This window comes from Myotis yumanensis, unplaced genomic scaffold (assembly GCF_028538775.1).
Source record: "Myotis yumanensis isolate MYYU_CA2020_CCGP unplaced genomic scaffold, mMyoYum1.0.hap1 SCAF_1, whole genome shotgun sequence".
In the NCBI taxonomy this organism is placed as follows: Eukaryota; Metazoa; Chordata; class Mammalia; order Chiroptera; family Vespertilionidae; genus Myotis; species Myotis yumanensis.
The window spans coordinates 225,882,870-225,909,873 of record NW_027223752.1 but is presented as its reverse complement, the minus strand read 5'-3'; the positions used below and the strand labels follow the sequence as shown (position 1 = coordinate 225,909,873).

The following is a 27,004-nucleotide window of genomic DNA, read 5'->3' as shown; positions in this document are numbered from 1 at the left end:
TTGCTCTCATATCGATGTTTCTCTTCCTCTCTCTCTCTCAAATCAATAAACATATCCTCAGGTGAGGATAACAAGAAAAGAAAAAGAAAAAGAAAGGCGTAGAGTCAAAACTCACCACCCCAGATCTCAGTCAACAACTGAGACAGAGAGCTATGCCCTCAATCACAGAGCCAGACTCTACACCTCTTCAAAACTCCTCTCTTCCAAAAGTCAGTGGCTACACTTGGGGCAGAGGCCCAGGGTTAACTGTCTTCCATCTGCCTAACAGCACTGCATACAACACAGTCAAGGGACAAGAGTGATTGCTATCTAATTAATTAACCAAAATTCATTAGCCATGGTTTATCATAGGGCACTAGGCTGAAAGATGGCCAGGATTTTTATCTTGGAAATAAAAAGTTATTGATTGCCCGCACGGCTGCCTTTCAAGATCTCCCCTTGATTTTGAGAGATCACCTCAGGTAGTGATAAGAAGTACATGTCCCCCTCCCCAGACATTTAATTTTCAAAATAGACCACCAGCCATGCCCCTTTCACACACATGGCCACGTTTACTCCAGGGCCTGTGAGAAGGCTGTCATTTCAGATTGTTACACTGAAAAGGTGAAAGTAAAACTGATGTCTGTAGAATCATTTTAAATGAAAACTGCTTCCTAGAGGCAAGCTAAGGAAGCAAACTGATTGAAAGAGAGCATAGGCCTTGGGCAGGCAGGGTACTGGCGTGCAGACCCCGTGTGAGAGGTAGACACCAGGACTTCTGCAGAAATAGGTGTGTGTGTGTCAAAAAGACATCTTCATATGAGCTCCCTCTGGGTGTGTCTCAGTCTTCTCACAGCCTTTCCCCTGGTAGCTCTATGGCTCAGCTCTCTCTTCTCTGCTAAGGAAGGACACAGCTCAGATGTAGGCCTACTATAAATCTAGGATGAGATCATCCTGAGATCCTAAACTTGATTATATCTGCAAAGACCCTATTTCCAAATAAGTTCACATTCATGGGGGGTGGAAGGGGATGGACAGCAGTTAGATGTATCCATTGGAGGGCGGGGAGGGAGATTTCAATCCACTACAGTAGATTTGGGGTGAGACTCAAAATATTCCATTTCCCCCAAAATACAAAATGACTCTTTGCACTCTTTGCTCCTAAAATGACTCTGATGCAGGTGATCTATAGATCATATTCTGCAAAACATTTAATCCAGTTGCTGAGGATTCAAAAATGAACAAGACATGGTCCCCTCCCTTGGAGAACCTACTGTCTAGTGCAGTGGTCGCCAACCTTTCGGACCTCACGGACCACTGGTTGGCAACCGCTGGTCTAGTGGAAGATACAGACAGATGCACAGATGATTAAAATACACAGTGTGGCCTAGTGATGCCAAGCTCCGGAGTCAGAAAAACCAGGGATCCAACTCTGCGCCTCTGGCTGTGAGGCTCCAAGCAAGTTGTTAGCCTGTCTGAGTCACAGTCTCCTTATCAATAAAATCAGAAATAATTTATCCCTCACACCATTATGAGAACGGGCCATGTAAAATGCTTAAGATTGAAAATGGACCTAAATCGTCATTAGCTATTGCAAAGGCGGGAAGCATTTTGATTTATTTTCCCATCCCCCAGCCCCTCGCTCTGTGCCTTCCACATCCTAAGCCTTTAATGAATGCCTGTGGAAGGGAAGAAAGCATAAGTCTGGGATAGGCAAGACATGTCCTGGATCTCAACTTATTCTGCAAGCATTTTCTGAGCACCTTGTGTGTGTGGTGCTCCATGTAGGCCACTGGAAGAAAGCCAAACAAAACACACAGCCTAGCAGGGGGGCCACTAGATTACAATACAGTACACCTCCTTCCTTTGGTTTTCCAACCTTCATATTCCATTCTTTTGTGTTTCCTTAGTATTCCTATCGTTTGGGAAGGCCCCTCCCAAACTATAACATATGCTCCAGGAGTCCTTTGATGGCAAGAAAGGTTCTCTCTTCACCACTGAATCCCAAGGACCCGGCAATGAACCTGACTCCTAGGCATCCGGTGAGCATCTGTGGGTGTGGTGAATATTCTGCTGCTATTCCAGAGTCCAACACTGGACTCCTATGAAGAACCACCTCCAGCTTCCTGAACTGCTGGGTATGATTCTTGATGGGCCAAGAGAACAGATGCCCAGAGAATCTATTCCTTGACATAAAGCCTGAAAAGTTGAGGGAGATGGGGACAGACTGCAATACAATGGATCATAATGCTGTACAGTTAGCAGTTTCCAATTACTAGACCAAGAGTAAACAAATTAAACTACGGAAGAAGCTCTGACATCTCATTCCTCTACAGAACTGCAACGCTTTGCACGCACGAGACATTAAGGGCTGTTTCCGGGCTGACCTGGAGGCCCAGAGGATGTTTAGAAGAGAAAGTCGTCGTTCTGCATGTGTGCACTGGAATAAGGAAAAGAAGCCCCCTGTGCCTCAGGGACGGAGGGTAATTCTCAGGAGGGAGGGAAGAGCACATTTCCGGTGGATGGTCAGCCTGCCTAGGTGACATGGGTGACTGCATCACAGGACCAGCAACCTGTGAGAAGGAGACATCAGCAAGCCCTCCCCCTTGGGGAGGTCAGGGAGCCCCTCTCGAGTCAAAATCTCTAAAGGTGGACTGAGGAGGAAATTGGATAAGAGTCCAAAACACTGACCCAGCGTCACGTGATTATGACAAATAGCGGGGCGTGGTGTTCTCTGCTTCCACAAATCCAATGACTCCGCACCTGTTTCCTTTGGTGGGCCCACAGTAAACCCATGCGGATTTCATCGAGGAGTGAATGAATGGAGGCTAAGGAGGACCCTGAACTCCCCCACCCAGAGCTCCATTGCAGGGAATGCCACCTGGCCCAGTGTTGCCCCAGGGCCCGGATCTCCCCGGCACCACCTTCCCACTTCAGCGCCGGGCGTCCAATCGCTTGGCTCCAAAACTGGCTACTAGGAAGGCAGGTGGGGCTTGGCGCCCTCTCCTCCCTCCCGGATCCGGGCTCCACGCTCCAATCCCGGGCCCAGCCCTGCGGAGGGAAGGCCCCTCCCTCCCCACCGGCTGTCACCAGATGGCGTGGAGGAAAGTGGCCCGGGCTAGACCGGGAAGAGCGGAGGAGCAGCGCACCTGGCGGGTCGCGCAGGGCCGGGCGCGGGGGCCCCCGGTGCACGTTCCCCCCGCTCCGTGCGCGCGTCCCCGCCCGGCTCGGCCACCCGGGGGGCACGGCCCGGGACCGGGGGCCGCTCGCCCGGCCCTTCCCGCCTGGCCGGCGCCGCGGCCTCACCTCGCTCACCAGCCCCTGCCAGTCGCTCTCGGTCCGGTCGCCGTTCATGGCCTCCTGCTGCAGGCGCGGGCGCGCTGCACGGACGCCGCCCTCCGCCGCCTCCTCCTCCTCCGCCTCCGCCTCCACCTCCCGCACCGCCGCCGCCGCCGCCGTCGCCACCGCCCGGCCCCGCGAGGGCCTGGAGCCTCGAGCCGCTGCGCCGCCGCCTCCTGCGGCCGCCCGCGCTGTCGCCTCCACGTCAGCCTCGGCGGGAGGAAGGGGAGGAGGAGCCGGGCCCGGGCGGCCGCAGCCACAGCCCCGCCGGCCCGTCCGGCGCAGCCCGGACCCCACCGGCCGCCCCCGGCCCGCCCCGGGCTCTAGGGAAGGGGCGGCCGGGTCCCAGCCCGGAGGTAACCCCTGACCCCAGCACGGCTCTGCAGGGCAGGAGGAGGGCTGGGCAGGCACCTGTGTGTCTCCCACAAGAAGCGCATCCCCAAATCCTGCCCTTTCCCGACCTCCATCAGCCCCCCCACGATTCTCTTCCAGCCCCACCGGGCTTGGCTCTGCTCTCTGATGTAAAGCTCATTCTACAAAGATTTGTTGAACATCTGAATGAGTGAACCACGTGTTTTATATTTAACATTGTTTTTCAAGCTACTACGGTTTATTTATATTTATTTCTTAAATGACCAGCTGTCATAAATAGAAAGAACATGTAAAAGTGAACAGTAAAATGATATTGAATTCTAAATAGGTTCAAAAGCTGAGCGTGATGTTTAACACTTGGCAGGAGAAGGGTTAAGACGTATCCAGGACAAACTGAGACTTCCTCTAAGTCAGAGGAAGGACTGAAAGGGGGTGGCAGGGCAGGTGAGTCTCACAGGAGTTTGTCATTCAAGGTGCTTTTCCTGTGCCACCTAAACCCCTCTCGGGGACCATCCCCAACAGTGAGCCTTTTGTACCTGCACAGCCTGCCTGCCTGTGGAGATGAGCAGGTAGGTTGAGAGAAGCTGTGAACCCATTTTACAGGTGTCAAGCACCACTGCCAATATTTATTTATTTATTACTTTTAGCCCCTATTGATCCTGGATCAACCCTATGAGGTAGATGTTATCCCCATTTATCCGATGGGGAAGCAGAGATTCAACTAGGACATCTGGCTCCAATAGGCCCTCTTCAGCATCTTGGAAATCTACCAACGAAGTATCACCCCTGGGAGTTGCAGAGATTGGGACTCTGATGTTGGCCTTGTTTTGTTGATGTGGTAGATTGTTTGCAAAATGGTGTGAATACTTTCCTGCCTGTGTCCCAGCCATTATCTGTAACTTTGACCCTTGGCTCAGCCATGTGACTTGCTTTGGCTGATGCAATGTTTGCAAACGTGCTACACAAAGAGGCCTGCAAACACCTGTGCAGACTTATCCTTGCTTATGTCCTTGGGAACCTGTGATCCCCACCATAGAAACAAGCCCAGAAAAGCTTGCTGGAGGATGAGGGACTCATGGCCAACTCAACTGCCACATATGTGAGCAAGGCCATTGACCCCCAGCTGCCGTGGATGAAACCAGCAGAAGAACCACCCAGCTGAGTTTTGCCCAGTTTGCCGCCCCACAGGTCACAGGCTACATACACTGATGTGGTTTTAAGCCAGTGATGTTTGGAAGGGTTTGCTACAGATCAACACATAACTGATAACAAATGGTGACAGTAGCTGAAGAGCCTGGATGGCCTCCCTGGCAGCACTTGAAAAGCCACAGCCCCTGGCATCCCGACCTGCTGGGTCCTCATCTAAAGAAGATTCTACAACAGATTCTGGCAGGCCAGGGACTAGGAAACTGCCCGTCAGCACCTTTATTCTGTGCCTGTTGTATATAAATCCTATACTCACCCGGGGTTCAATAGCATTGCAGACCATAGTCCCTGTCCTGGGGCCTGTGGGGTTTGCAATCCTTACCATCGAGGTTTTGCTCTGGGGAATAAAAAGAGAGAAAAAGGGAGCTAGAATGCAGCTAAGGCTTCTGACCATGCTGGGCCACCTAATCTATTCTCTTTTTAATCCAAGGAAGCGGAAAGAAGGTCATCCCTGAACTGAACATCTAGGGTTAACTCAGCGCCAAGCTCCTGTTCTTAACAGCCTTATGTCTCATGCTAGGAAGCAGGTACTGTCTGCCAATATATTGCCCTCTGGCAAACCATCTGGTTTCCTTCTGACCTGTCGATGAAATAGACTGTAGGAAGAGTGGACATAACTTGGTCCATCTGCCTTCCGCTGCCTGTGCCTTGCTCTCAGCTGGCATTCAGGTGGGAAAGCAGCCTTCCCCTTCCAGTTACCACGTTTAGCTGAGGCTTTCAGTACCGCTGCTCCTTGGCAACGGTCACTGATACTTCAGGCCATCAACTGCCAAGGACTCTTACATTAGAGGCCACGTACCTCTGTGCGAAGTCATTTCTCCAATTTGCTTTCCTTCTCTGAAGTCAGCCAGTGTTTAAAGTATTTTAAAATAAAATTAGGGCCCATCCTGCGTGGCTCAGTGGTTGAGCGTCGACCTTTGAACCAGGAGGTCAGGGTTCAATTCCCGGTCAGGGCACATGCCTGGGTTGCGGGCTCAGTCCCCAGTGTGGGGCATGCAGGAGGCAGCCGATCCATGATTCTCTCTTATCGTTGATCTCTCTCTCCCTCTCCCTTCCTCTCTGAAATTAATAGAAATATATTTTTTAAAAACAAATATAAAATTGGGGAGGAAAATCAAAGAGTGGCAGGCCTCTTCCCTCCCCAGCCTGTGGAGAAACTTCCAGCTCAGTTGAACAGCATCTCCAGGAGCTGGGTCCTCCTTAGAGGTTTCATGCCCCACCTGCCAGCTCGAACCTGCCTCGCTTCTGAGATGTGATGAAATCACAAACCAAGGCAGTGTTGCTGCGAGTGATTCTTTTTTATCTCTTTTCATTTATGGAGCCTGACATTGAGTAATAATAATAATTAAATGCCATTTAAGCTTTTAGGCACCTATACCAGAAGGCCTCTAGACACCTCATCAAGAGCAGCCCAGGCTGACGAAAACAAAGCTAATTATATTGTTGGTTGGCTTTTTTCTTTAAAAAAATGAAAAATGAAAACTGCTGACCAACTCTCCTTACCTCTGATGAAAGCAGTACATTAAATGCTTCATCCGACAGTCCATTTGCACAGAACCAGTTTAAAACCAGCTGCCCTTGACTTGAATTTCCCTCCTGGAATTAAGTATTAACACGTGACTCTGGCCTCTATTTTCTTCCTTCCTTTGTTTTAAAGTTAAATTTCATTGTATTTGCTGTAGAAAGAAGCTTGTAAAATCTCCCATGGCCTGGGTAAATTGTTATAAATATTTTAGCTAATTTCTCACGTTTTTCTATGCATTTATTTGGGAGGGGTGTTGATTTTTTACTTTGGTGTGTTTATCCTATATTTTCTACCCTTTTGTAAATGTAAAATAAAAGTGCTATTAATAGTAATTATGTATTTTGAAATCCCACATTAGAAGGGTTTATTTCTTTTTTATTTTTCAAATACAGTTGACATTCAATATTATTTTGTACTAGAGGCCCGGTACACAAAATTTGTGCACTCAAGGGGGGTCCCTTAGCCGGGCCTGCACCCTCTTGCAGTCCGGGAGCCCCCAGGGGATGGCCTAGCGCTGCCACAGAGGCAGGAGAGGCTCCCGCCACTGCCGCTGCACTCGCCAGCCATGAGCCTGGCTTCTGGTTGAGTGGCGCTCCCCCTGTGGGATTGCACGGACCCCCAGGGGGCAGTTCCTGCGTTGTGCGTCTGCCCCTGGTGGTCAGTGTGCATCATAGCGACCAGTTGTTTTGCCGTTCGGTCAATTGCATATTAGCCTTTTATTATATAGGATTATGGACTATCTTCCATATGCTATACTTTACATCCCCATGACTATTCTGTAACTACTGATTTGTACTTCTTAATCCCATCACCTTTTTCACCCCGCCCACCAATCCCTCTCCCCTCTAGCAACCATCATTCTGTTCTCTGTATCTATGAATCTGTTTCTGTTTTGCTTGTTCATTTATTTTTTAGCCTCTATTTTCATGTTCCCTTAGCTCCCTGAGAAATCTCTAGGGACCCAATTTTTCCATATAGATTCGTAGCCCCAGGGCCAGTTTTATTTATTTATTTCTATGCACCTAGAGTGGTAGAAGAAAGTGCTTGGATGCTTTTGAATGATGCTTTTCACTTTCAAATGTTGGAGAGGGGTTTAGATGTGGAAACTCCAAAAATAGCTTGATCTAAGACATTAAACCAGCAGATACTGATGACAACAAAAGAAAACAAAAAAGAAATCTCTGGAGAGACTGGGAAAGGGCGACGTGAACTTTTTGTTACAAACCTGAGCCTCTTGTTGCAGGTTTTCTACTGATTTGCAGGTTGACTCTGGCCAAGTCTCAACAGCCCCAGACACACGGGGAAAAACCCTAAAGCGTTTGACACAACTTCTCTCGACAGTATTTTCAGTTCAAATTCTGGCTGCCCAAGCAAAAATGTCAGAGTTCTCATTAAAGGAAACGAAGCAAGTCTGCAGGAGAGGTTTTTGGCTCGGTTTTTCTCTGAACCATGCAACTGGGCAGTATTCACGGCCACTCCCTTCCCAGGTCACTTTTCTCCTGCCTGAATGAAGAAACCAAGGCTGATGGGCCTGGAAAGAAAATGATTCATAATGACTGTGGTTTATAGTGGTAGATACATATTTTTTTAATTAGCTCCATGAGAGCCAAGGTCCCCAATTCTTGCTCTTGTCAAGGGAGGGCCATTTTGACAGGTCCTGCCAGGAGCCCCCCTGGGCTGGTTGCTAAATGCCTTCCTTTGTTCATGATCTCATCCGGGGTCAGGGGACTGCAGGTGCCACAGTGCACTGCGGTCACGGTCATGCTTCCTGCAGAGCCCGGAGACCTGAGGTCCCCTGGGCCACTGGCCTCAATTCTATAAAAGATAAACCTCCTCTCTTCCCCCTACCTGGGGACACTCTGCAAAGGGCCTCATCCATTTTTCTCCCAGGGCTGGCAGCCAGACAACAGACAGACAGGCAGGGGATCCTGGCCTGGTTCCTGACTCAGAGCATCCTCTGTCTCTTAGCCCCCTGAGCTCTTGGGCCCTCACTCTGCCCGCACTAAGCCCTCCCTGCCCAGCAACAAACAATCAGTTGCTGGCTGCTGCCTCCCTGCCCCGCTGGCTGCCAATCAGCCCAGCAACAGGGGGTGGAAGTAAGTTCCACTCCCCGCTGAACCACCAGGAGGTGCTCAAAATGACTGAGTGGGGCTGATGACAGCCTGGCAGGCTGGGGACCCGCAATTGTCATCCTGAGGTGGCCCAGGCTTGGGCGTGATTGGCTGGGGTGTTGTGGGGCAAGGGGTGGGGACTAGGGGGAGCAGAGGGGCAGTTCCTTCTACTGATGGAAGAGTTCCAGGAGGGGGAACCTACAGGAAAGGGCGATCTGCCCGCGGAGGCCAGATAGGAAAGGAAAGACAAAGGGAGATGTAGCCCAGGGCTCCTGATGAGAAGCCAGAAAATCAAGAACCAGGGGGAGAAATGGGAAAGCAGGGGTGGGTGGGAGAAAGACAACTCAGGCTCCAGGGGGAGTGGAGTGAGCAGTGGCCCAAGGAAGGAGTTAAATGGAAGAGAGACGGGGAAAGTCACTCGCCTCTCAGATTATTCAAATTTATTGTACTTATTGATAATGAATTTCATTTCTTCTGCATGGGGGGGATATGATTCAGCACAAATTTGATGTAAATTTATGGAAATGTAGGTGCAGAGAGGCTGCGGGCAGGAGCTGCCGGCGGGAAGGTTGCCTGGCCCTCCCAGAGGCGAGGTTACCGCTCTCTGGACTTGGGGAGCCGGAAATAGAAGCAGCCGCCTTGGGGGCCACTGGCCTCAACTTCAGGCCAAGAGAGGGCCTGACCCTGTCGCTCTGGAAGGGGTAAAAAAAGAAGTCTGATGGCCGTCTACAGTAGAATCACCTACGTTGTCCTCCTGTTTGATTTTTTGTCTTGGGGTGGGGGGTGGGGGAAAGGAGCAATTTTTATCCAGTGGAGAGGGTCAGGGAGAAAGAAGAAAATTACCATTAACTAGAACCTACTGTGTACACAGAAGTGGCTAGAGAAGCGACAGAAATGTTGTTTTCCCCTCTGCACTATGAAAGAATAATGGGGCTTGGGGAGGGGAAAAAACAAAAAAACAAAGAAAACAATTTGCTAGAGAGGGTGAAAAGGTGGCATTGCATATAAATGGCCAGAGCTGGTAAAATATTTATTGTCCATTAGCCTGTCCTTCACAGCACTGAAGGCTGATTTTTATCTTCCCCCCTCAAACCAGGTCACGACATTTATCTAAAGATGCGCCTCTCCCAGCGGGTCGCAGCCTCTCCAGCCTGGCCATGACCATGACAGTGACAGCAAAGAGGACCGTTCTTAGTGTGGGGGTAGCCTCTCTGGACCAGGCCTCCCTCTGCAACTGGAATTGCAGTGACACAGGAGATTCAAGACAGCAGAGACCTGCCAGGCCAAGGGTCTCACTGTCCCTTCATCCCATTAGACAGATATTCTCGCTTTCTGCCAAAGCTGCGATTCCTTTCAATGTCCAAACAGTTGTGGGCCCCCGAGCTGCTGCGTGCAGCTTGCCTGGTCTGGAGGAAGACAAAGAGGTGGTTAGCTGCAGCCCACAGCCTGGGTTTGAAACAGGCATGTTTGAGCGAGTGTTTCAAAGGATGGCAGTGATCTGCTCATTTTTATTACATTCTTGGGGCAGAATTTGTCAGCCCTTGGTGACACCCATTATAATGCTTTGACCTCATTCAGTCACCAAAGGGCAGATTTCTCTTTGTTCTCTAACAGAAACACAACATGGCAAGTAAACGTGAGTTCTAAAACGAGACTGTCACCAGGGGTATTTATGAGCCTATCATGTCTCCTCTGTTGCACTGAGAAGCTCACCTTTGGGGAAGGAGGCATATATGTGCCCTTTATGGGCCCTCGTGTGACATAGTGGTTGCTATTTATGAGCCCTGTTTATTCCCATGAGACAGGAGGAGTAATCTTAAGGTGATATAAGAGAGACTTAGGAGGCTTTCTTTTAACATTATAGGGTCATTAATTCACTTGACAAAAAATTGTGTTTTTATTTTTAAATTTTTTAAAAAAATTTTAAATCCTCGCCCTATTGATTTTAGAGAGAGAGGAAGGGAGAGAGAGAGAAACATCAGTTGGTTGCCTCCTGTACAAGCCCCAACTTGGAATCAAACCTACAACCTAGGTATGTGCCCCGACCCGTAATGGAACCCGCAACCTTTCGGTGAAGAGGACGACACTCCAACCAACTGAGCCAAAGCACAGCAAACGTTTCTTGAGCATTTGTATGCTGAGCTGGGCCATGGGGATGACAACCAGGCTTGGACCTGGCTCTGTCCTCGAGGCTCTTCGTCCAGCAGCCTCAAGCAGCTGAGCTCTACAGGAACACAGAGAGATGCTCCAGGACCTGCCTCTTCAGCTAGGATGTCACCCAGGCTTCAAGGGCCAGGAATGGACCGTGGGAGCTGGGTCCATTTGGTACACTTAAAATGGTTAAAGTGGCAAATGTTATGTTATATCTATTTTTCCATAATAAAAAAAATAGTAAAAGAAAAAACTTTGAGAGAGGAAAAAAAACCCTCAGAAAATGAAAAACCGGGTAGGTCCATGTGGAAAGCTGGGACGGGGCAAGATCAAAGACACAGAGGCACAGAAAGCACCCTTTGGCCAGTTTACTCAACAAATGCCAGAGCGTTTAAAAACAAGGAAGCAATGACCCCTTTCCAAAGTGAAGGGAGGAGTAATTGGACAAGAACTTTAGAAAGGGGGCCTAGGTAGAAGCAGGGAGTGTGCAAGCTGGGACGTCTTCACCTCTCTGTGACTTATCCTCATCTATACCGTGAGCAGATTGGGCCCGATGACCTTGAAGATCGGTGACTATGAAATAAAAGCAGAATTTTCCATTTGAATGGAACTCTGTACAAAAGGTTAGTGAAGGTGATACTCATATCATCCAAGAGAGCTTACAGTGCCGTAGAGCGTTAGAAGGGTGAGGAATCTTAGCAGTCTGGACCCTTCTTATACAAGAGAAGAAACAGAGGCCCAGAGTGGTAAAGGTCCCAGAGCTTGTAGGGACAGAGCTATGGCGAGAGCCCAGACTTTGGATTCCCCGTGCCCTGCCTCTTTCACAATGCTTACGGGTTGGCAATATTTGAGGTTCCTAAGAGCAGAATTCTGGTTGTCTATTGCTAGTCAATAAACTGCCCCAAACCAGTGGCTTAAATATTAATTTATCACTGTCTCTTGTGGTTTTGTGGGTTGACTGGGCTCAGGTGGAGTCTCCCAGGTAGAAGTCAGATGGAGGCTGGGGCTGTGGTCCTCTGAAGACATGGCTGGGCTGGATGTCCCAGTCGGCTCACTCACATGGCTAGTAGTTGATGCTGACTGCCGGCTGGGAACTCAGATGACTGTCCACTGGAACACCTACTCATGTCTCTCTGTGTTGGGCTTCCCACAGCATGGCCCCTGGGTTCCCAGAGGGAGCTGCCCAAGGACAAGTGCTTCCAGGGAATGGAAGTGTGTCTCAGTCCATTCTGGTTGCAATAACAAAACACCATGAACTGGGTAACTTAAAATCAACAGAAATGCATTGCTCACAGTTCTGGAGGCTGGGAAGTTCAAGGTCACGATGCAGGCAGACTCAGTGTCCAGTGAGAACCCACTTCCAAATGGCCATTTTCTTGCTGTGATCTCACGAGGTGGAAGGTGAGCTCTCTGGGATCTCTTTGATAAAGACATAAATCCGAGACATGAAGGCAGAGCATGCATGACCTAATCACCTCCCAAAGGATCTCCTAATACCATCACCTTGGGGTTAGAATTTCAACATATGGATTTTGAGGGGACAGAGACATTCAGACCACAGCGAAGTGGAAGTTGCCAGTCCTCTTAAAAGTGAGTTCTGGAATTGATATAGAGTCACTTCTACCATATCCTTTTGGTCACAGTTCCTCCTAAGCCAGCCAGATTCAAGAGGGCAGATAAATAGACTCCACTTCTAGATGGAGTTGAAATGGAGTCACCTGCAGGGAGAGGAAAATTTAATGGTTCCCAGCTTTGGAGACAAGCTACGATAGCAGCACTTCTGATTTTTGCCACAAATTATCCTTTGGATGCCCTGTGTGGAAAAAGAATACTACGCACGTATTCTTGCTATTCAATAAACTGCCCCAAACCAGCGGCTTAAATATTAATTTATCACTGTCTCCTGTGGTTTTGTGGGTTGACTGGGCTCAGGTGGAGTCTCCCAGGTAGAAGTCAGATGGAGGCTGGGGCTGGGGTCCTCTGAAGACATGGCTGGGCTGGAGGTCCAAGTTGGCTCTACCAAAGGATATGGTAGAAGTGACTCTATGTCAATTCCAGAACTCACTTTTAAGCCTGACATTTTTTATCTTAATGGAAATAAAATCAATTGAATTCAAGCCTCAGTACAAGTGTTCATTTGTTTATTTGTTTGTTGTTTGTCTGTTTTAAAACCTACCAAATCAAGGATCACTTAAGCCAAACCATGACATAGCAAGTCCCTAAAGAAATACTCAAATGAGGAATGCATGGAGGCATCTAGTGTGAATAGAAAGGTGGAACCAGCAGTGCTAGGCATTGAAATACTGAAAGACCCTCATCTCCCTTTATTATGAAAAGCAGGGAAGTAGAAAAGAGTATCTTAGCTCTGCTAAAAATAAACTCCTTGAGGGCAGGGATTATGCCACATTCATTTCTGTATTCCTAATGCCTGGGCTAGTGCCTAGCATGTCGTAGGTGCTTAATTAATGCTTAATAAATTGAGCTCCATTGAAGTACCATTCTTCTCAATAATAATGTAAACTAGCGTTTATTGCCATATGCCAGGCATTTTTCTAAGCACTTGACACGTGTCATCTCATCTAATCTTCACAAAACTGTATAAATATCTGTAATTATCACAGGCCTGATATTCAGCAGGTGAAAGTCAGGGAAGCCTGGTTGATTGTTGAAATATTAAAATGCTTCCATATAGGTTGGTAATTTACAGCTTCTCTGTATCCCTTGAATGAGCCCCTCACTTAATACCTCTTCCCCACTGAACACCCCAGCCCAGGAGAGACCCCGGTGGGCACTATCAGGGGTAGAGAGCCCTGACTGCTCCCTCCACAGTGGTCATGCGTCTTCCTGGCCTGATTGGACCAACTCTAAAAGAGTAGACAGAACCCTGGCTAATGTGTTGATGGCACTTCAGCAGATACATGCTCGGTGCCTGTCTAGCCACCCAAGACTGGAATGAATCTTTAAGAATGAATGGACCTAGAGTCACCCTCCAGTGGCCACGGGTGGGTTCGGCAGCCTCTGTAGGGCACCTAATGGGCTGTTGAATATCATGAATATCACTCCTGATTATCTACATGTTAGAGAAAAGGAAGTTGACAATTTTAAAGAGTTTTTGAATGACTTAACCAAAGCCACATAGCTAGTGAGGGGTGGATCCAGGATCTGTGCACTGCCTCCAAGATCCATGCACTCTGCTATTACGTGATCCTCTATGTTAGTTGGCTCAGGCTGCTGTTAACAAAGGACCACAGGCTTCAAACAACAGAAATGTATCGTCACACAGCTCAAGAGGCTAGAACTGTGAAATAGAAATTGGCTGTGTTGGTTTTCTCTGAAGGCTGTGAGGGAAGGATCTGTCCCAGGCTTCTCTCCTTGGCTTGTAGATGCCCATCTTTTCCCTGTGTCTTCCTTCTATGTGTATCTGTTTCTGTCCAAATTTCTCTTTTTATAAGGACACCTGTCATATTGGATTAGGGGCCCACCTTACTCTGGTATGACCTCATCTTAACTAATTACATGTGCAATGATGCAATGATCCTATTTCCAAATAAAGTCACATTCTGCAGTACTAGGGGGGAGAGGGGGAAGGGGCATACAATTCAACCCATAACAGTTGTTTTCTTTTCAATGAGACTTCCCGCATCTCTGCATAACAAACTTAACTAGGCATTTACATAAATTATCTGGGTCCACTAGCCTCTCAATGGGTGCTTAACCATTCCTAACCCTTCCCCAAACCCCTTCCCCCACCCCCCCTACCCCCCCACCCCCGCAAACACACACACACACACACACACACACTACTTCAATCAGAAGTTGTTTGAATTGGTGCTACTCAGCAACATTTGCCCTTCCCCCATGCAATCCATATCTTTCTATTGTGTCAATAGAATGGATTGTCCCAATCCATTTTGGTATCTAGTGGAAGGCACCAAGATGAGGTGCTTTTACTCATTTTATTCCTTTTTTAGTGCTCCTTCAATGTCCTTAAGCTTGCTGCTGGTGTGCCTGGCACATGAGGTCAGCTCTTGTGCCTTCAGTAGTTCAGTGAACTCTGCAGCTCATCAGATCCTGGAACTGCTGATCATGTATAGTGCCGCCTTCTGAGTCCCAAGGAGATACCTCAAAGGCCTTTCCCAGGAAGTGCTATGGGAAGCATTGCCTTTGGGACTCTTCTTTCACCAGGAGCTTCAGCTATATTCTGTGTGTGAGATGCTCGTCTGGTTTTCTTGCACACTCCTTTCAAACAGACAGTAACCTTGGTCTTAGATGGAGTGTCCTCGGACTTGGAAACTCATTGGACCAAAAATGTCTACAACTTATTTTTCGCCTTAGATTCTCTTTTTTATTATTGATTTTCCATTTTTAGCACAAGATTGATCACCAGCCAAATACCAATTTACATACAAATTCTGCTAAACTCAGCATCCTATATACTTGAGACTTTTTCATCCATAAACCAATTTTTTAAAGAGAGAGATTCTATTATCAGAAGTGTCCCTGGTGACATCAAGATGGCCTATAGGGAGCAAGCTCAGGGGGCCCTCAGCCTGGTGGGGTGAGCTCAGCTGATTTGTGAGCATAATAATTATGAAGTCAATGTTGTAGGTTGATACCATATGGGAAAGTTCATCTTTTGCTTACTTCTATGGCCATAAGTTTTAACTGCAAACCTTGGTCAGCTATCTTACAATTTCACTCAATAATATTTAACAAATGGTCTTTGAGTACCTACTATGTGCCTGGCTCTGTTTAGGTACTGGGATTAGAGCAGGAAACAAGAAGGACATGGGCCTTATCCCCATGATGTCTACAGTACAGTGGTGAAGCAGATATCAAACAGTTATGCAAATGATTATTTCATTAGCAAGGTCATAACTGCTATGAAAGAAAAATACAAGGATACTATGAGAGCATGAATAGGAAATCTAAGTTAAGTGTCATTTTAAGCTGAAATATGTGTAAAAGTTCACTGGGAATAGGATGAGCTGAGAAGGAGTGCTACCCAAGCAGGGAGAACAGAATGGAAACAAAAGAAATTCATGAAGACCAGCTTAACCTGAGCACAGAGAGGAAGGAAGAAGTGCCAGGAGATTGGGCTGGAGGGGGGATCCGAGCCTTAGCCGTGTTAAGAAAGTTGGAATTTGTCATACAAATCTTTTTGAGTCAGACCCTTCTCTCTCTTGGGTCCTGGTGTGGTTATTGGGGGACTCCGCCCTCAAGATTCTTAAAAGTTTCATTGTTTAATGAAGAGAATCTACAAGGTACACACCAAAGATCCTTAGAAGGCCTTTTATATTTTTGGAAGAATTTCTAAGGTTGCACCTTCGATCTTTCTGAGATTTAAACAAAAGATCTTATAGCTACATCTTGAACATATATTTTCTCAGAAGCCATTTCTTAATTTGGGATCCTTTCCTGGCTGAAGACTTTTCTAGGATCTATAATAATAAAAGGGTAATATGCTAATTAGACTGGATGTCCTAACCATACATCCTTCCTTCCAGACAAAGCTGCAAAGGGCGGGGGCTGCAGCAGAGGCTACCCCACCCCACCCCCGGCTGCAGCCGCCACGGATGGGGGCTGGGGCCAAGGCCCTTGCAAAAATTTCATACATCGGGCCTCTAGTATTTATATAGTCTCCAAATTGCTTGAAAACTTAAGAATTCATTCTTTAGTCAACCTTACTCCTCTGTCGGTGTTTTGTTTTGTTTTGTTTTGGCAGCACCTTTAATACTCTGCCTGGAAATCAAGTTTACTAGATTATATAGATACTAGAGGCCCAGTGCATGAAATTCGTGCATGGGGGAGGGGTCCCTCAGCCTGGCCTGCACCCTCTCCAATCAGGGACCCCTCAGTGGATGTCTGACTGCTGGTTTAGGCCCGATCCCGCAGTTGGACATCCCTCTCGCAATCTGGGACCACTAGCTCCTAACCGCTCACCTAACTGCCTGCCTGATCACCCCTAACCACTCTGCCTGCCTGATGCCCCTAACTGCTCCCCTGCCTGCCTGATCACCCCTAACTGCCTCTGCCTGCCTGCCTAATAGCCCCTAACTGCCCTCCCCTGACAGCCTGGTTGCCCCTAACTGCCCTCCCCTGCTGGCCTGGTCACCCCTAATCGCCTCTGCCTTGGCCCCTGCCACCGTGGCTTTGTCTGGAAGGACATCCAGATGGATGTCTGTTCTAATTAGCATATTACCCTTTTATTAGTATAGATATTTTCTACTTATGCATTACCATAAGAAACAGTTTTGTTGAAATCTCTTCCACTACATTCAAGGCTCTCCTTTCCATCAGTTTCTAATAACATTTCCCTCAGTTTGCTTTAAGCCTCATCAGCTCTCCTGGAGGCCCTTCCAGCTTTCCCTCACTGCCTTCACTAAGGACTTCCAGAGCCCCCTGCCACTGGTTCATTAAGCTAATGCCATATGTTTTAGATTTTTGTTACAGTAGTCCCCCACTTCCAGATTCCAGAGTTTCTATTTCTATTGCTGCCAATTCCATTCCTGTTGCTTCCAAACTTAGTGGCATGAAATACTATGGTTTATGTGGATCAGGAATTCAGAAAGAACATAGCTGGGATTGCTTGGGTCTGGCCTATCTGGAACATCAGCTGGAAATACTTGAAGGTGGGGAGTGACTCCACAACTGCGAGTTTGGAGCATTTGAAGGCTTTTTCAATCAGTCTGGCACCAGGCCTAGGAGAACTAGAAGATTAGACTTTTGACTGGAGTACCTATTAGTCTGGCTACTCCATGTTGCTTAGCTTCCTCACAGTATGGCACTCTTAGAACACTCAGACTTTTCCCATAGCTGCCCGACTCCCAGTGTGAAGGTTCTGGTGAACAAGTCCGAAGCTACATGGCCTTGATGCCTCAGCCTCAGAACTCATGCATGGTCACTTCTGTCACATTCCATTAGTCACATGGAAGTCACAAGCCTATTCAGATTCTAGAGGAGGGGACATAGATGGGAAAGTGTCAAGTTCACATTGTAAAGGAGGATGTGGGATGAGATATTTTTGAGGACATCTTTGCAAACTATAATCTGCCACATCCAGGAAGGTCATTACTGATGAAGCAGAACTGAAATGCAGTTGTGTTATGGCCAGACCCCAATTCCTTTGCTATAGCATGCTGATGAGTCAATAGCATCATTTGCATGAATGAAGGACCTTATGTTATTAGGAAAAAAAGTTGAAACATAAGGCAAGAAGCCAAATTCAGTCTCAATTGAACATTCTCTATCTTACAAATGCAGCCTAAATGTATTTTCCATAGTTCTCGCAGAGCAAACAGCTGCATTTATTTGCATCCAAAAACATGGAAAAATTACCAACTGTAAGCAAAGGGGAGGAACTCGAGAAAAATACTCAAACTTCTATAAGTGTAAATCGTCATGAAAATCGTTGTAAGGTTGACTTAAGCAGGTGCTGAAACCTTCTCCTAGCCTGAGTGTCCCACTTACAAATGACCCTCTTTTCATATAATGATGGCATTCTCTAGGTACTACTTCTATATTTGTCTAAGCAGTCAAATGCTTCTTATACTTTCTTATGTTAACTTGATCAACCACTCCCTCCAATCTCCAACATACACAAGTTTAGTCAGTCTCTCTCTCTCTCTCTCTCTCTCTCTCTCTCCAAACACACACACACACACACACACACACACACACACACACACACATGCATACACAAAACTTCCTGTATCCCTCTAGAGTCCTTTAGAGTTCCTTAGATTCCCTATACAGAACTGGTATATTTTCTATAGTTAAGACTTGGCTTGGACAAAAACGTAGGACATATACACCTGTGCCCAAGTTGATTTGAAGTTGATTTTACCCTATGTGAATTCCTTCCTTTTGCCCCATGCATAAAGACACAGTCTGAAAGAAGATGGCACCAAAGAACCTTTTTTAAATTCTCATCCCTTTCCCTCTAACCCTTGATCATATTCTTTCTCTGGTTTGCAAATCTGAAGATGTCATGAATGCATTGTTCCCTACAATTTAGCATTAGCAAGAGAGCTCTTTGAAAGGATTCTTTTACATCTTTATGTATTTGCAAATAAACTAGGTCTTGTCTAAAAGTTCGGTTCAAGTTTGATTTGCAGTGAAAATTCCGAAAGTGTGGTAAGGATTTTAAGAACTAAAGAAGGAAATACCTCTCAGTGCTTACTGTGTCCAAAGCAACATGCTAGGTGCTTTTTTAGAGAGACATACATTTTAGGGTTTGGCATAAAAGAGGTCATGATAAGTACTGTGTGTAGATGGGTCAGTTGTCCAGAAAGGAGGAGGTGGTGGAGGAGAAGGGGGAGGGACAGCATCAGGGAAAGTGGGCACCTGACAATTTTGAAGGATGCCTAGAATTCCAACTGATGGATAGTATGTGTATTTCTCTCACTTTCTTAATTAACCCGCTGCCTCCTTTACCACGACTCATGTGTGAGCTTGACCATTACTGGGCTGTCCAAAACTCCTAACTCTGCTCCCACTTTCCACGGCCCTTAATCTTGTTTTCTCTATTCTAATAACACCGGCCAGGTTCCCTCCCACTTCAGAGCCTTTGCAATTATGGTTCCTTCTGCTTTGAACACTCTTCCAAAACTGTGAGAGAATATAATAAATAGCTGTTGTTTTCAACCACCAAGTTTGTGGTACTTTGTTGTGGCAGACCCAGGAATCCAACAGAGATGTACCATGATCTTCACAGAGTAGAGGGGTTTCCCTGTCCTTAATGTGTCTGGGAGCTGAAATGAATCTGGAAGGCAAGGAAGGAGAAGAATAAGAGGTGCAGGTAGTACTTCATGTGATGGGCTGAGTAGCACACACCCCTTCTTTAGGTGACATTTATGGTCAACTAAAATGAACTTGAATTATTGCTAAAATTCACCTGCCAGGTTGCTACAGTGTCATGCACTTAGCTGGTCCATCTGCCTGATTTAAATGAAGAAGACGCACCCTTATTAGCATAGTGCTCTGACACGTATCCATTGATGCTCCTCAGAAAAGCTGAGGGTGGAGAAAAGCAGTCCCAACCCCAGTGGTGTTCAATCCCACAGTCCGGTGACGATATTTGGTCCCATTCAGAGCTGGCCTAAACGTGCTGCTTGGTGACTTCTGTGCTCTCCAAACGTATTGTCCCGAAGCTCTGCTCTGCTGATTCTCAAAAGCAGCCCGCAATTTGCTGCACTTTTTTCCGGGTGGGCTCCCAGGGAGCAGAGGTCGGCCCAGGGCAACTCCTGAATGATGAGCTCGAGGATTCTCAGAGTGAGGCTTCCGGGTAGATTAGGACATTTCCCCAAATCTCTTCTCCCTCCTAATCATTAGCACCGCCACCCCTACATTTCCATAATCACCTTCATAATTATTTGAAGTGGAAAGAGAGCAGGTTACCTGCTTAATGAAAAATAGATGGGAAAATAGAAACTGTGGAGATAGGTGATTGAACAGCCACTCTCAGAAATGCACATCATCGTGTATGATGAGTGAGTTTGAGGGCATTGCATCCCACACCCTGGTCCAGCTTAAACTTGCTCTCTTCTCTCTGACGCCTTTCACTCCAGCAAATCAAATCTGACTTCCTGCCATAAAGACTCCCCAATTCCCTTCCTCTGTGCCTACAACACCCCTCTCCCATCACAGAAGCCTCCATTTCCCTTCTCCTCAACGTCCAAGAAGCCTTATCTAAACCTCCTTTGAAGATCTTTGTCATTTTCTGCCTTATGTTATATAGTTTGTTTTCTACTAGATTATAAACCCCCCGAGGGAGGCTTTCTGTTGCATTCTCCTCTGTATCCCCCATCCCCCAGCCACCAAGCATGTGCTTTGAATAGAGCAGGGGTTTAATCGATGTCTATTGAAAGAACAAGAAACTAGAGGTTATTAACTCATCCTTTTAATGGACATATATCAAGAGGTGTGGCAGAGCCTATATTATTCCCCAAACATTTTTCCTCTCCTTCCTGACACAAGATAAATGGCACTGACCTGCCTATTTTTCAGTTAAAGAAGAGCCTATAGGTGTGTTCTGGTCAATGGAAGTGAACAGAAATGATTCGTACCACGTCAAGGCCCTGCCCATTATACCTCCATGCATGACCTTCCGTTCTCTTTCTCTTCCGCCAAGCTTGATACAGATTAGCCTCGTGCCCTTGGAGATTACATCTGGAAGATGACAAAACTACAAGATAGAAGGACCCTGGGTCTTTGAATCATCACATGAGGAGAAGCCACCTACCAATCAGGAATACCATTTTAGGATTTTGTGTAAGAAATAAATGTCTGCCATGTTTGAGACATTATATAGTTATGGGTTTTCTTGTTACGGTAGCTAGGACTACCCTCACCAATATAACAGGTTTTAGTATTCCTGGGAAAACGTGCAAAAAACATGATTCTTGGTTTACTTACAACGTATATAAAATTTTATATTAGTCAAGACAGGCTAGGTTACACTACAGTGACCATTAAGCCTAAAGTCCCAGTGGCTTAGCATATGAAAAGCTTTATGTTTTGCTCATGCTGCATATCCATTGTAGGGTTTTTATTTGTGTTTGAGTCCAAGGAAGTCTCTACTCCACACTGACACTCAGGTACCCAGGCTGACGGCCTTTCTACCATTTGTACCTACAACATCTGGGAGGGGTGGCCTTCTCATTCACTGCAGTAGGAGAGGAGAGACCAAATAAGCCCAGCTCTTCCCCGTTCATCCCATTGGCCAGAACTTGTCATGTGACCCTGAAAAAAAAAGAGCTGGGAAGTAGGCAAATTAAATATAATACTTAGTGAGCAGTACTGTCTTTGCCACTTTCCAGAAAGCCTCCCGGGTTCCCTCCAGCTGCAAACACTGTCTCCTACCTCTGGATGCTGTGGCCTTTCCATATAAGAGGTATTTTTTTACGCTGTATGAAGACACACACACATCCATATCCATGTAAAAGAGAAATCACTTGCTACATGCCACTCTCCTGTTTTCATGTATTCACTCATTTAAAACCCCACAATAGGCCCTGGCCAGGTAGCTACTCTTATTGTCTCAAACTAACAGTGAGGGAAAGTGAGCACAGAGGGCTAAGTTCCCAACCGGGTTCCAGTCAGGACTCTAGCACAGCCCGTTCACTTCCACAGAGCATGCTCCAAACTACTCCACTACATTGCGGCTTGTCTTTTTAACCTCCTTATTAGCAGAGATTAAGATATAAAATTGATTTATTGCTTTATTTCCCATAATGCCAAGTACAGTGTTGGGCACATGGCAGGTTTCCTGAAAGGTACTGCACACAATTAGTACCTTTCTAATCAAGATCGTCAACAGAGCTGGTCGTTTAGTAATTCGATCTCCTGCCATGCCGATTGCTCCTGAGGTTTCCGGAAGTATTTTAGGAGATGCGACTGTTTCTCCTTAAAAAGCTACAGGTCTTCAAAAAGGTAAAATGGCTTCTTTGGGGACATCTAGGGGATAGCAAGACAGGAAGCAGCAGAAGTGAAGGTAAGACACTGAGGAAAGACTTGAGCCACTTTGCTTATATTGTGTTTGATTTTGTGCTTAAGAGACTGTTAAATTGCAGTAGGGAAGTGTGGCTGCTAAATCTATTTGGTCTTCATTTGAGTCCCCAAACTTTGTAAATAAATCCAGATCCCCAGAGAGGACTTCCCTTGGCTTAAATGTGAATTCCTAGTAAGCTGTAATCCCCTGCCGTTGGCCATGGCCTTCTACAGACTAAATTTACAAAAATTAAATTACAGCCCAGCAATGTGGCTCCCAAATGAAATGTATAGGGCAGAGTACCTGAAAACACCAGGGAAAATGGTCGTGAGAGGGAAGTGTCAGGGACCCGGTGGCCAATCTCACATGTCTACACTCAGAAAGGCAAAGGTCTTGTTCATTTAGAAAGAAATGGGATTGTGCGAGCCAATTTAGAGCCATCAGAGCAATGAGCAGGGAGAGGTGCCTCATTCTAATTATGACTCCATGGTCCACCCAGGCATGAATGACATCACAGTAAACCTATTTCAGGGGAAGGCATTCCCCATTGTGGCCGGGGCTGATATCTTGTGTGCAGTGAGGGCCAGTGAGTAAGGGAGGAAAAATACTAGAAAATGATCTTCTTTGATGACTAACAAAGAGGGGGCTGTTCTTGGGCTGCCCTGATGGAAAAATTGGTGGGATCTCAGGAATTAATAAGGAACTATCAGCCCCTGCTTGGACGTTCTATGGTGAAAGTGGAGACTCGTATATATTTAAACTAGAGGCCTGGTGCACAAAAATTTGTGCACTCGGGGGGGGGGGGGGAGGGTCCCCCAGCCCGGCCTGTGCCCTCTCACAGTCTGGGAGCCCTCGGGAGATAACAACCTGCTGGCTTAGGCCTGCTCCCGGGTGGCAGAGGGCAGGCCCAATCCCTAGGTGCAGCCCCTGGTCAGGCTCAGAGCAGGGCCGATTGGGGAGTTGGGGTGCCGCCCCGTCATGCACAGAGCAGGGCAGATTGGGAGGTTGCGATGCCACCCTCAGTCAGGCTCAGGGTAGACTGATTGGGGGGTTGGGGCACCGCCCCCTGTTACACTCAAGGCAGGGTCAATGGGGAATTTGCGGCGCCATCCCCTGTCATGCACAGAGCAGGGCCGATCAGGGGGTTGAGGCACTGCCCCCTGTCACTCACAGAGCAGGGTCCATCAGGGGGGTTGGGGCGCTGCCCCCTGTCACTCACAGAGCAGGGCCCATCAGGGGGTTGAGGAGCTCCCCACTGTCACTCACAGAGTAGGGCCGATAGGGAAGCTGGGACACCGCCCCCTGTCACACACAGAGCAGGGCAGATCAAGGGGTTGGGGCGCTGCACCCTGTCACACTCAGGGCAGGGCCAATGGGGAGGTTATGGCTCTACCCTGTCACACACAGAGCAAGGCCCGTGGAGGGGGATTGGGGCGCCACCCTCTATTACCCACAGAACAGGGCTGATCAGGGGGTTGGGGCGCCACCACTGTCACACTCGGGGCAGGGCCGATGGAGAGGTTATGGTTCTACCCTGTCACACACAGAGCCGCAGGGCAATCGGGGGATTGGGGAGCTCCCCCCCATCAGGCACAGAGCAGGGCTGATCAGGAGGTTTGGGCGCTGCCCCCTGTCACGCTGATCCCGGTGCCGGGAGCCTCACTGCTCCACTGATCCCAGTGCCGGGAGCCTTGCTGCTCCGCCGATCCCGGTGCTGGAAGGCATATTACCCTTTTACTATATAGGATAGAGGCCTGGTGCACAGGTGGGGCCCGGCTGGTTTGCCCTGAAGGGTGTCCTGGATCAGGGTGGGGGTCCCCACTGGGGTGCCTGGCCAGGCTGGCTGAGGGGCTGAGGGCTGTTTTCCCGCTGGCAGTTGACTAAAAGCTCCCAACCGCTCCTTGTTTTCTTTTTTCTTTTTTCTTTTTTTTATTCTGGGCCAGCTTTAGCTCTGAGGCCTCGCTGCTGAAAACATGGATACAATGTTGCGGTCTGGGGCTGACTGAAAGCCGTTTTGTTTAGCTTCTTATTTGCAACATAGTAATAGTTGCTTAGAGTTGCAGTTAAGAGTCCGGCAAGTGAGGCAGGGAACGTTGGAGTCTGCAGTTCCTGGAGGAAGCAAACCTCCCTGCTCGCTTCAGTGCATGGCTGCCGGCCGCCATCTTGGCTGACAGTTAATTTGCATAAGGATACGCTGATTAGCCAATGGGAAGGGTAGCGGTCGTACGCCAATTACCATGTTTCTCTTTTATTAGTGTAGATGGGAGGGACTGGGCAGCACAAGAAGTCTATCCTGGGAAGGCGGGACTAAGTGGTGCTTTGTCATTAACCAAGCCACAGGATTGCTCTGCACTACCTGCTGAAAGGTACCAATGCCCAAGTCACCTTAAAACACACCGCAGAGCTTGACCCGAAGTATTTTCTAGATTAAACAAACAAACAAATGAACAAAAAGCCTGAAGTTTTCCTAGCACCATACTAGAGATCTCGGGTTTAAAAGAATATTGGGATTAAAAAAAAAATGTTTCCAGGAAGATGGACATGACTTTTGCAGAAAAGTAAGGCTCATGTATCAGTTAGGGTTCTTGGTATTTTAATTTATTCTACAAATATTTTTATTTATTATTATTTATTTATTTATTTTTGTGTCGCACAAGTTTTTATTCGCTTATTTATTTCGCAACTTGGTGTCACTCAACAAATATTTACTGAGTCCTAAAATAGGCCAGGGACAGTTCCAAGCCATCCCTGAGAATGATGTGAACAGACCGAGTCCTTTTCCTCACAGAGTTTTCTATTCCAGAGGGAGAGACAGACAATGAACAGTAGGCAGATAAACTAATAATTGTGTGATTTCTTACTGAGATAATTGCGATGATGGAAAAAAACAGTGTCTTAGTCTGTTCAGGCTACTGTAACAAAACACCATAAAAATATGACATAGCAAAATGCTATAGGCTGGGTGGCTTATCCAGAACAGAAATTTATGTCTCATCGTTCTGGAGGCTGGGAAGTCCAGGATCAAGTGCTGCCAGACGTGGTGTCTGGGGAGAGCCTGCTTCCTGGTTTGTAGACGCCATCGTCTCGCTATGTCCTCATGTGGTGGAAGGGGAACAAGACGGCTCTCTGGGGTTTCCTTTATAAGAGCACCAATCCCATTCGTGAGAGCTTTCTCCTTAAAGTGATAGCTTTCTATGCTTTCTGTGCGGCCTGAATGCTGGCGTTGGGCATTGCATGTGCGTTTCTCTAGGACGGTGGTCGGCAAACCGCGGCTCGTGAACCACATGCGGCTCTTTGGCCCCTTGAGTGTGGCTCTTCCACAAAATACCACGTGCGGGAGCGCATGTACAGGGAACATTGTGGAATGAAAGAAGAGGTAGTGTCGAGGATTGAGAAAGGTGTGTTGAGATGGTTTGGACATATAGAGAGGATGAACGAAAGGAGATAGACGAAACAAGTATACAAGACGAGTGTGGAAGGGAGAGTTGGAAGGGGTCGACCTCAGCGAACGTACCTCAATCAGATTGAGGACATTTTTAGCAAAGGCCAGCTTAGGAGTACCCTAATTAAGTTAATAACAATGTACCTACCTATATAGTTTAAGTTTAAAACATTTGGCTCTCAAAAGAAATTTCAATCGTTGTACTGTTGATATTTGGCTCTGTTGACTAATGAGTTTGCTGACCACTGCTCTAGGACATTGGTTCTCACACTGTGGAGGACTTCAATCCCCCAGAGGTCTTGTTGAGACACAGTTTGCTGGGCTCCACTCCCAAAGCTTGTGACTCAATATGCCTAGGGTGGGGACTCAGAATTTACATTTTGTGGGTAAACTGAGTTAAATAGTGTCACCCCTTACTCCCGCCCCCCTCCCACACACACGCACATACATAAGGTTCGTGTCTACCCAGAACCTCAGAAAGTGACCTTATTTAGAAGCAGAATCTGGTCATACAGGATCCGGGTGGGCCCTAAACCAAAGATGACTGGTGTCCTTCAGAGAAGAGACAGAGACACATAGGGAGAAAGCCATTGCTGACAGAGGCAGGGACTGAACTGGTGCATCCGCCAACCACGGAACACCAGGGTCGCCAGCAACTACCAGAAACTGGGTAGAGACAAGAAGGCTTCCTTAGAGCCTTCATGCATGTCCTTGAAGTGGCCACACTTAGCTGGGTTGCAGAGAAATGAGGACTTAACCTTGTTCTTCAATTTTTTTAATCATTCTAACATAACATTGTTTCAATTGCAATATCTTGTCTCCCCCCCCCCCCCTAATTATAAAAGTAATGCACATGTTAGAACAAAGTAAGGGTGCTTTCTAAGGTGGGCTTTTAAAAAAATCCCTGCTTAAAAAATGTGTATATATATATATATATATATATATATATATATATATCCCTGCTTGCTTTCCATTGGTTAGACCAGTGGTCGGCAAACTGTGGCTCGTGAGCCACATGCGGCTCTTTGGCCCCTTGAGTGTGGCCACGAAGTTTCAATCACACTGTACGTGCGCGCCCACACGTGGTGTTTTGTGGAAGAGCCACATTCAAGGGGCTGCAGTTTGCCGACCACTGGGTTAGACCATGAGAAAATACAATGTTGATTAACTAGACTAGAGGGTTTTCCCTTGAGGAGAGGACACATTAAATTGACTCTAAAAAGCCAGTCCTGGTGAATATGAGCAACTTCATCCCAGCGAGGGGTGGGAGTTTACTCTTCGATATCCTATTAGGTGAGCTAATATCAACTCCAGGTTTATCATCAGTCTAAGATTTGCCTTAAAATCTCGTTTATATTAACTCGCGATGCACTCTTAGAGTTCAAGAC

General features: G+C 47.2%; 1 protein-coding gene across 3 annotated transcripts in view; it reads right to left on the bottom strand.

Moving 5' to 3' along the window:
• CCDC149 (coiled-coil domain containing 149) overlaps window positions 1-3,399 on the bottom strand; it is a 106,670-nt gene extending 103,271 nt beyond the window's left edge. For 2 of the 3 annotated variants that reach the window (XM_070398554.1, XM_070398563.1), the window contains exon 1: window positions 3,286-3,394. In XM_070398554.1, coding sequence (XP_070254655.1) covers window positions 3,286-3,333 — 48 coding nt within the window. In that variant the 5' untranslated portion in view covers window positions 3,334-3,394. Of the gene's footprint in view, window positions 1-3,285 lie in introns of all 3 variants that reach the window. The other variant, XM_070398573.1, reaches the window with a different exon arrangement.
• Between the last annotated feature and the right edge of the window lie 23,605 nt (window positions 3,400-27,004).